General features: G+C 41.0%; 1 protein-coding gene across 3 annotated transcripts in view; it reads left to right on the top strand.

Annotated features, from left to right (window-relative positions):
• Positions 1-328: 328 nt before the first annotated feature.
• The window catches only part of PBX3 (PBX homeobox 3), a 223,527-nt gene continuing 213,116 nt past the window's right edge, over positions 329-10,739 (top strand). Inside the window, exons 1-2 of one of the 3 annotated variants that reach the window (XM_061199923.1) lie at positions 329-779; positions 1,717-1,790. In XM_061199923.1, the coding sequence (XP_061055906.1) occupies positions 580-779; positions 1,717-1,790 (274 nt within the window). In that variant the 5' untranslated portion in view covers positions 329-579. Of the gene's footprint in view, positions 780-1,205; positions 1,461-1,716; positions 1,791-10,739 lie in introns of those variants that run through there. The other 2 variants (XM_061199925.1, XM_061199924.1) reach the window with 2 other exon arrangements.

Genomic DNA, 10,739 nt, shown 5'->3' with positions numbered 1-10,739 from the left:
TTCCTCCTCCGCCCCCCTCGCTCCCCTCGGCCCGCCCGCCGGCCTCCTGCGCCGCCGCCCGCCGCCGCCGCTCCCTCCCCCGGGGCCGCCGGGGCTCGGATCCCGCCCGGCCGAGGCGGCGGAGGCGGCGGCGGCGGCGGCGGCGGCCGAGGGAAGGGAGTGCGCAGCCTGGCGCAGGGGGCGGCGGGCGTCCCGGCAACTCGGCTGGCGCTGAGGAGCAAGTTGCGCGGGGCCACCCGGCGGGGCGCGCGGCGGCGAGGAGGCGGCGCGGCGGCCGCGTGAGGGCAGCGGGCGCCGCTGCCTCCGCCTCCGCCACCGACGCGGAGCCCGGCGCTTCCGCCCGCCGCTTCTCCTCAGCCTCGGCGGCGGCGGAAGCCAGACCGAGCGCCCGTCCGCACCGCCTCAGCCGCGGGCCCCGCCGGCCGGGCGGCCCCCTCCCCGCGCGGGCGGGGAGCGCGCGGCCGCCTCCCCCTCCCCCTCCCCCTCTTTCTTCTCCTCCCTCGTCGCCGCCGCCGCCGCCGCCGCCTCAGCCTTCGCCTCAGCCGCCGCCGCCGCCCGCTCCCGCCCGCGCGCGGCGGGATGGACGATCAATCCAGGATGCTGCAGACTCTGGCCGGGGTGAATCTGGCGGGCCACTCGGTGCAGGGGGGCATGGCCCTGCCGCCTCCCCCGCACGGCCACGAAGGGGCGGACGGCGACGGCAGGAAGCAGGACATCGGCGACATCCTCCACCAGATCATGACCATCACCGACCAGAGCTTGGACGAGGCGCAAGCAAAGTTGGTGTCGTCTCATTAAGCATCTTTTGTGTGTGTGCGGGAGACGGGCCCGCGGCACAGTCGGGGCTGGGTTGGCGCCCGGGCCGGGGCCTCAGCCCGGGGCGGGGAACTTTCTCCGAAAACAGGCCGCCGGCCCGGGCCTCGGGGGGACTTGCCCCGCGCCCCTCGACGCGGGCGGGAGTCGGCAAAGTTGCTCTCAGGGCGCGGGACGGACTTGATGCCGCGTGGATTTTGTGGGTGTCTCTCACCCGCCCCCCTAGTCTGGCCCTCTGGCAGCCCGGCCCCCTCGCACGGATTCAAACCTCCCGCCCGAACCCGGGTGCACGCCGCCGCGAGCGGGCCCCGGGCCGCACTTGAGGAAGTGCAACTTTCTCCTCGGCCCAGGGTCCCAGCGCCCGGCTCCGCTTGGCCGCGGGACGACCTCGCCGTGCGGGCGGCCGCCCCAGCCCGGGCGCTGGGCGATGGGCGGTTCCCCGGCGGGTCCGGGCGCGGGCGGCCAAGTTCTCGGAAGGGAGGGCCGCCTCGCAAACTTTGCCGAGCTGTCACCGCCCGCTGGCCGCAGCCGGCCGGCCGCCCGCGCCGCGCCCGCTCTCCCGGCGGAGGGCGGACGCAGGAGCCCCTCCACGCCGTCGCTTCCCCCGGGTCGCCGCCGTCTGCCCTGGGTCGCGGCTCCCTGCGCAGGTTCGCGTCCCGCGGTGGCCGAGACTGCTGACTGCCGGGCAGATGGGTCGCGCGTCGTGCGGGCTGGAGCTTTAGCCGCCGGAGCTTGCCGGCTGTCGCTAACTAGTCAACTTGAGTTTCGGTTGACTTGCGGTGGTTCAAAAGAGCCTTCCAAAATAGTGGGCCGGAATTAAATATTGGGTCTAACTTAAAGGAAGGCGCCATATTATTCCATAGGTGATGCTAATACCTTTGTGTTTTGCTATTTGTTTTTTAGGAAACATGCCCTGAACTGTCACAGAATGAAACCCGCGCTCTTCAGCGTCCTGTGTGAGATCAAAGAGAAAACAGGTAAGACGCTGCGCCCCGCATTGGGCCCGGAGACCCCCGAGGTGGGGTCCGAGCTACTCCTTCGACTCTCCAGCTGAGAGCTGCTGCTTTTGGGCACCGCCATCTTTGATCATTCTTTCCTTCCCACCTCCTCATCGTGAGAAAAAACTACAATAAATCTGGAGTCGATTTCTTAATTCCGCTCCTTGTGTAAAATGAAGTGTAGATGTGGACGGGGCTGGGTCGCAGTCCCCAGGCGGCCACCCCTAGCTGCAGGCGGGGAGGGGGCCGGGAGCGCCTGCCACCCTTTCCTGCTCCTTTCGCCTTGTTTGTATGTCAGTTTTTAAAAGCAACGGGAGACTGGATGCCAGGGACCGAGACCCGGGGAGAAGCATATCCCGAACTTTGTTTTACTTAGCCTTAAGCTTCAGTTCCACAGATAGAAGAATAGATGCAATTGAACAGACGCCAGTAGCATGTTTGAATTAGTGTTTTAGTTGGGAATACTACTTTTAAGAAGCAGGAAGGGTAATGATATGTTTAGGCATATACAATGTATTTATTACATCTATCAATACTTTTATTAAATTTTATGCTTAAAGTCATTACATTGTAAGCATGCTTAATATATTTTATGAAGTAGAAAAAGGTCCACAGGTGCAGGTTGAGCAATTTTTGAAGTGTTCAAGGCAGGGAATATATGAGGAGACAGCTTTTACAGAAGTGCTGGAATGAAAACTACAAATACATACTAGACAAATTTCTGACAGTTCATTTCATCTTAGTTTCCTTGTTAGACTTTTTAAAATTGAAGATATTTTAGTCTTGAGGTGATAGTAGCGACTCAAGTGGAATTAGAGATTTAATCTAGATGTTTTAGGTCCTGCATTATCTTCCCTGTATATGGTGAACAAGTGTGTGTGTGTGTGTGTGTGTGTGTGTGTGTGTATGTATGCTGGGTATACAGTATTATAAAGTTGCCATTTTTTAAGTTGGCAAAGAAGAGAAAAGAAGAGAAAGTTAAAGTCCAGGGTATAGCAATATTTAAGTGGAGCTATTTAAAAGGTTAAATGTGATTGTGTTTAAATTGAGTGTACAAATAATAGCACACTATATAATTTTTAGTTGGTAGGAGAGTTGCCCTCCTTTTAAACAGATTTTTCACCCTGCAATTCTATTCTGATCCTAAAAGTAATCAATAAAAGGTGAGGGGTTATTGCTGTCTATTAAAATATATGCTAAAGCCATAATTAACAGCAAATATTGAGAGCCTTAAAGAGTGCTTTTCCTGCTTTTCATTCACATAGTATGCATGGTTTCTTAATGTTGAGTGATTGTTTTTAAGATGTATTTTACATTTTGAAAACCACAGGCATTTAAAATTACTAACTTTTACTCTGTGTTGATTTTTAGCTACCTTTAGAAAGCATTGTGATTTAAAACGTAGCTAATTTTTATCTGACTATAAAATGAGACATCAAGCATTAAATCTTGAAGATTCTTAGTTTAGAAGCCTAAAAGTGCGTAATTCTCAGTAAATTATGTTGCTTAATGTCCAAGGGTTTTCTTGCTATCAGGGCTCCACTTCAGTTTCTGCTGACAGCTAAGCACTGGGGTATTGACTATGTTGTGAATATTAAGATTGATTCAACTTTATACGGCTTTATATTACTAGGAGAGGGGATTGATGTCCCTCCCCTCTCACCCCCTTCTCATGATTTGTGTTTATTATTTTGCCTTTTTAAAGTTTTGGCCTAGCTAGCTTGAGAACCAAACCCAGCAAACTGCTTTTCTTGTTTAGACATTTAGCAGCAGGCAGAATTCAATTAGGAAGCGTAAGTCCTCTAGTTGCTTATTTGCACAAGACTTAGTTACACCATTCTGAAAGGAAAGTATAGTCAACCTCATGTCAAAGGTGAGTTAAGAAAAAGAAACAGGCCTTTTTAGAGTCTGGGATTACTGGCAGAGAGAGCTTTGGCAGGGCGCTTGCTGTTTAAGAAGCAAGAGGTAGCTGACAAAAGAAATTTTTGTGTTTTGAAAATTGTTTGTGAGGCTTTCAGTGATAACTTGTAAATTAGATCCTCTTTTTGTGCTTTGGCCAGCGGATCCAAGTTTGCACGTTATCTCTTTTGTAAAAAGCCAACAGCCGACAAAGAGTAAAGGCGGCTGTCTTGGGCAGAGGCATCTTCCTGCCAGCCTCTCTGAGCTCGAGAGGGACGGGATTTAAGTACTGAATGATTGATGGGGGTGAAGCTCTTTCTCTGCTTTCCTTTCTCCCCTGCTACCCATAGCTCCACCTCACTCTCCAAAACTAGTCTTAGAAGGAGACAGGGACGCTGGACTCAGAATCCTTGATTTGAAATAAAACAGCTGTGTAGACATTAGTGTTACCGAAGCAAAGAAATTGGGGCAGCAAATTCCAGGCCTCCCCCCCACCCCCAATCTGTTCCCACAGAAACAGTGAACTAATGAAATAAGCACTGTAGGATATAATGTATATTGCATAATGCTTTTAAAAAAATCATTTTATTAAATCTAATAACGTGGTATCCAAAGATTAATTCTCTATAACCTAGAGAAAGTTTACCTAGTCATTTGTAATAGAAACTGGGAACATTACATGATGACTTTATCCTGCACAATAGAGGGGTAGGGGGTTGACTAGTGGGGAGATGGGGGGTAAAGCTGTCATTTCAATGGATAATGTCATTTCAGTTGTGCTTTTTCTAAAATAAGACAATCATTAAAAAAAAATCCACGTATTTGTAGATCTGCCAGTAGATTTTGAGGTTTCTGATCAGGCAGTGAACACTGCGAGTTCTGATTCACATGAGGGATTTAGTTTGGAAAACATCTTTTTTCCCTCCTACCAAGTACGAAAAGGTATTTTTCCCTTCTGACAGATAAATGAGTAATCTACCACAATTATATTTTTTTCTTGTTCAGAGGTAGGAAAAGTATACTATGAGATGCTTGCTTTTTCTTGAAAATGTGCTCCTTCATAAAATTTATCATGCAGTTATTTTGGGGCAGAAATATCTGTCATTGTTGAATTTTAGTATTTATGCATTTTGAAAGCACCTGAAAGTTACAGGCTTTAAAACAAGATATTTGTCCATTTTAAACTAAGTAAGCAACCAGTGAGGTAATTGTTGATATGTTAAGATTTCTTTCTCTCTCTCTTTTTTTTTAGCCATATTTTACCATCTATCTCTCATTAAATATCCGTGATGCTATGAGGTCTCCTCATCTACATACTTCTTTGGGGGCATTCCCTCACATCTTTTTGGCTACCGTAATCTTGATTGTTGAAGTACTTTGTGAGAGGATTCCATCCTCATAAATCTGTCTTCTTTCCAAAGTCCTTAATTATGAGAGTTTGAATGAAGGAAATGGCTCTTTTTGAGAAAAAAATGTATTTAAAAAATTTTAATATGAAAGTTCAACATTTTAGTATATTATCTGAGTCATATTGTTAAAAAATGTTGTGTATTAAAAAAAAATCAACCTTTCTAAACGGTAGGTTAAAATACTCCATATTGATAGCTGCCAACCAAACTCTTGATTTATTGCCACCACAAACCCTAAATAGCATTCATTTACTAGTAATGTCTAATGGCATACATGATGGTTTGCCAGATTTGTGGCCTTTGTGAGGCTTATAAGCAGGACTGACTTGGGAAGATCATAAAACTTAATGAACTTCTCTACTGCAGGAGGTGTCCGCAGGGGAAGAGAAAGGCCTGCTTGCCTGGTTGGGCTGGTTGAAGTATTTTTTATGTTTAAGGAGAAGAAGGAAATTACTATTAAAAATGCTTTCCTTTTAAAGGAACCCTCCCTAGAAAGAGTCATAAGGATTTTACATATCAAAACTGGATCAAGAAGGTAGCTTGTGAGTTTTTATATGCATTTAAAATATGATATATATGATTAAACCTTTTATCTTTACTGCTGTAAGTGTGACTAGCTTTCAGAGGGGTAGGCAGTACTCTCAGTCAACACCTCTCTTTAATTCTGACTCTAAAGGTTTAGAGACTCATGGTGTCTTCTTTTTCTGGTCTGTTTTCTTTTATTTTAATGCTTCAATATAAAAATTTGTTCATTTTTCTTTGTACAGTGCCATGTAATTCTTCAATTCCCAGTGTATAAAACCCAAATATTCCATCAAGTGAAAATTTAACAAGAAAGGTGAAAATTGTTATGTGAGTCTAAATGTTATTATATATGTTGCGTACATTCTTTTAAGTTGCTCTTGAGATACTTCCAATATAGTTATCATTATTTGTTCCAAAGTTTTAAAAACAAATGCACTGTTCCATACATGATTCATTTTTGTGTTTTTGTGAACTTATTTTCTAGTTTTAAAAAACTTTCTATTATGAACAACTTCAAATGTAAAATATACATAGAGAAGGGAAACTTGAATCCCCATGAACTCATTGCCCACCTTCAGCAGTTAGCAACACTTGGCCGATCTTGTGTTCTCTGTAACTCCCACCCTTTCAAAATTATTTTGAAGCAAATTTTAATGGACCTTTAACGTTGTAAATTTCATATCAGTTTTAGACATTATGGCTTGTTTACATTGGAAATATTAAATGCTTAAACAGGAAAAAATACAAAGTTAATTTATCTTGGAAATGTCATAAATTGTATTGCTTTGTTATAAATTTTTCCTCAAAGCAATATAAGAATATTTTTTATTTTCTATTTTTATAGATTTGTTTAACTTACTGGAGCTTTTTAAGGAAGTTTTGAGGGACGATGTAAAAGAGTGATGTTTTTCTAACTTTCTTTACTCTTCCTCTCCCATCCTTAGAAGACAATAGATGTAATACGTTCATAGATAACTTAGAAAAAAAAATCTTACTTCTCTACTGGTTTGGAATTTCATGATCTAAAGTATCAAGCAGGTATTATCTTAAAAGTATGGACCTGTCTTCCAACCCTTTTTTTTTTTTTTCCCCAGTAAAAGGATATTGAACCCTATTGTCAATACTAACTTGATCTGTGCAAGTAATTCTTTCATGCCTCAGTTTTAGTGGACTTCATTTTATTATAGATTTGTGTAGTTCTGGTTTTTATTTGGGACTTTACTATGTTATTTTATTATACTAATTTACATAATTTTATTCTGAATCAGAAGTATATTAGTACAGTGGCAAAGGAAGCCTTGCCTTGCCTCAAAGAACACATTGGTTCACTGGCTTTCATAAAATATATCTGTGTATATCTTTCATGTTAGGATCCTTTTCCTTTTAATTAATTTTGCTTGTACTTTTAGATTTCTGTTTACAAATTTTGTAAATGGCTACTTCCAAGACATTTAAGTTTAATGTTTTATTTGGATTATGTATATTTTGATAGTTTATGGTGGCATTGTGTAGGATGAAGTTCCATGAAGTACGGCTATGAAGAATGAAAACCACATTTCATGAACCACACCCTAAATCAGTCATCGCTTTATTTTGTACTCATACCATTGAGGTATCTATTCAGAATAAATACTTAACACATCAGCACCAAACACATCAAGTTAAATAAGGATTTTTAGACTATTTTTCCTCTATTTATGTACACGTGAACAACTTCAGGTATTTATTACTTCAATATTGACACTATGAGAATTATGTTTTATTTGTTTTCTCAGCAGGCTTGTGTTTTAGCCATTTATCAGTGTGATCAGCATGATTTAGGTAGTAACTGACTAACAAAGCTTGCACACCCCCCTCCCATGTTGACCTTTTCAAGCATTTGCTCTACTTCAGTAGGCCATTTGAGTCTTTAAGTATGAAGAGAGTAAATAACTTATATCACTATGTAGTGTGAATTGGTCAAAGTTTTTTAGATCTGGCTAAAAGATTTTTTACAAAGTTAGAGAAGTGAATCAAACACACAAATTGCTATCACAGCTATGTGATAGTGTTATATTTAGCAAATAAATTAGCAGGAAATGCTTGAATGAGCCACTGAAAAAACCCATCTTTTTATACCTTTAGACACAGAACATATTTGAAAATAAATTTCATTAATCTTCAACACTTGATTCTAATTACCCCCTTTGTAGGCAGAATAGTAACCAGAATCTCTTCTTTATTGTTATTTTTAAAATAGACATATTCCATAGATATAAGATGTTTGTAGTTTTTGATAGTAACGGTAGTTTGCTTTGGTACTAAATTTGAGTGTATGTCTAGTAAAAAAAATTGGTGTGATAGGATGTGTTAAGTTGAATTGGCATAGCATTTTTTTTTTTTTAACTGACTATATCTACATGGTAGTAACTCATTTGGACTGAAAACAGTTAAAAGTAATTATGGATAAAAATAATTGTTAAAAGTTTTGTACTTGTTTTCTTCAATTTAAGTGCTTTACAAATGTTAAGCTGTTTTGAACAATAACCCTTTTTGTGTGATCATATTAATGAGAACTTGGTATACAATGTAATCCTTTTAATGCCGATGATTCCTCACAATGTTTAAACCATTATTTGGGAGACTCAACATATGTTATGGCAAAATGATTTTTTTTGTTTGTTTTGTTTTATGTGATACATCAGTTTTCAAAGCATATTTCTTAGGCATCAGAGTCCAGCAGGTGGCTTTTTACATTAAAAAATTAATAAATTTTAAAATCCCATAAAATTTTATTTCAAATTCAAATTAACTAATTGAGAATGTCAACATTTCCACTGTTTCTATATTAACATTTATAATAGAACAAATGGTTGCATATAGAAATTATCTGCAACATAATCTAAATTAAGATTCTAAACAGGCATTACAGATGCTGGTAACTTTGGCAATTATCATTTTGTTTGGTGAACAGTAGTAAAACAGTGTGCGGTAAAAGTGTTTAGAGAGAGAGGATAAATAAATTGAACAGTTTTGCAATGCAAAGTGGTTTGTGGTGTTTTTGAGGATTTCTTGGCTCTCTCTTAACTGCTATTGTGAGCCTGGAGCAGATTTCCCCATTGCTAATGCCCTAGAAGTATTAATTCACTTTGATATGCTAATTAGAGGGCATTATGCAAGAAATGAGATTAAGTGGCAGCATGAAGCCATTTGCCTGTCAGTAAATTGAGAGCTTTAGCATCAGGAGGAGCTTTGTGTTTTTTTTTTTTTTTTTTAAGTTTCTCTTGGTTTTGCATATAAATAAAATTGATTGAAAGGTCTTGAGAAGCTTCTAGAACATTGGTGGATTCCCCCCCATGATTATTTAGATGTAATATTAAAGAATTTTTCTGAATATTAACTGACCTAATTGGAGATAACAAATATGAAGTTTTCATTGTGTTCTCTATATATGAAAGTATACTAAGAATTTTGTGTCATCTAGTCTTTTTTTTCTAAAGCCCAATTTCAGCAAAATGGCTCGTGAACTGTTATCACTTCTTTTCAGAAGTGTAAACTTGTACGTGTGCTTATGCACCAATGTCTTCAGTATAAACTGAACTTCATAAGAATATTTTCTTCATTGGAAAGGATGAAGAAGTTGTTGAATTGGGCTTCAGGAAACTATATTAAATGAGCATTAAGACTCTGACTTAAGTACCTAATTCTAATTGCTGGGAAGAATTAGAATTAATGGTTAAATTCTGCCCTTTACACAACCTGTGGAATTTACATTTCAGCATATATCTCTTGTGTTAAGATTACTATATTATTTGATTTTCATGTTGAAGATGGAGTTTCATACTTGATTCTGATTTTGCGGTTTAAGCCAGGCCTTTGATTTTCTCTCTATAAAACTACTATATGATTTCCTATATATTGTGGGGAAATGCATGAGTGAATGCTGGGATAGGAGTGGTGGATGGGGAGGAGGACAGAACTCTGGGCCTGTGAAAAAATTAAGGTTTCCTCAAATATGGAACTTCTACCTGTATAAACCATGCTAGGGATAGAATTTCCAAACCCAGGCTTAACTACAATCTGAGGTATGGTTAGACAGGAGAGGGTTTGGATCAAGCATTCAGATTGAGGCTTGCTTCTAGTGTCTGAATTCCACCACTGTAGCTGTGCCTCTAGACCCAGCAAACCATAACTTCTCTTCAGAGCCATATGGATTATTTAGTCACCACAGCTGCCATGCATACATACTACCAAGGCTGGCATCTCCTCCGAGTGCATGTATGGTGCTTGTTAATGTTAGTGGGAGTCAGGAATGTGCACACAGAGAGGGGGATGAGAGTCTCTCCTGAGACAAGAGTCCTGATTGCATTTCTTAGTGAAGAGGACTTAGTGTACCTACACATTAGCTGCTCTTCTAAATGAAATACTTGGTTGCTTTAAATTCTCATTCCCTTCTCAGACTCCCTTAACTAGTTAAATCAATGAGTCCTCATTAGTCTCTGATGACTTGCAAAATTTCATTTAAAACATATGAAGTTATTTTTGATTGAAATGGGAACAAAAAGCTTTTGAAACTGCATATTATTATTTTTTAAATGAAAGGTTACTACTAGCTTTCAGATGTACTGAGCCTTTGTAAATAGGAATTTATAGTGGAATTATGGGAGGGGCTTTTGAAATACTTGAGTGGCATTTGATGGGGGAAATCACAGCATTAAAAATATATATATATATATATATGTGAAATGGCAAGCTCATATGTGCACATTATGTAGAAACCTTTACTATCCAAGTGCCCTCAAATGAGGAAGAATTGACTTAGGTGGTCTCATAAGTTTCTTTCTTTTCTCCTCTCTTCTTTAAAAAAAAAAAAAACCAAAAAAAAAAAAAAACCCCCAGAAAAACCCCTAAGGATGAAGGTAGTTGGAATTCATAGTCAGATATATCATTTTCAACTTGGAATAGGAACTAGAACAGGAAATTGATTTTATATTTATTATGAAAGCAAGAACTCTGCCACCGACTGACAGCCATCCATGTTTTAGTTTTGTGATAATTGTTCACAGACATTACTCTGCAGTTGGCCCAGATTATTTATAATGTTGATTGGGAGTGT

The sequence above is a fragment of the Eubalaena glacialis genome, chromosome 9 (genome assembly GCF_028564815.1).
Source record: "Eubalaena glacialis isolate mEubGla1 chromosome 9, mEubGla1.1.hap2.+ XY, whole genome shotgun sequence".
Lineage (NCBI taxonomy): Eukaryota > Metazoa > Chordata > Mammalia > Artiodactyla > Balaenidae > Eubalaena > Eubalaena glacialis.
The sequence above is the reverse complement of the archived record's forward strand: the minus strand, read 5'-3'. Positions and strand labels throughout refer to the sequence as shown.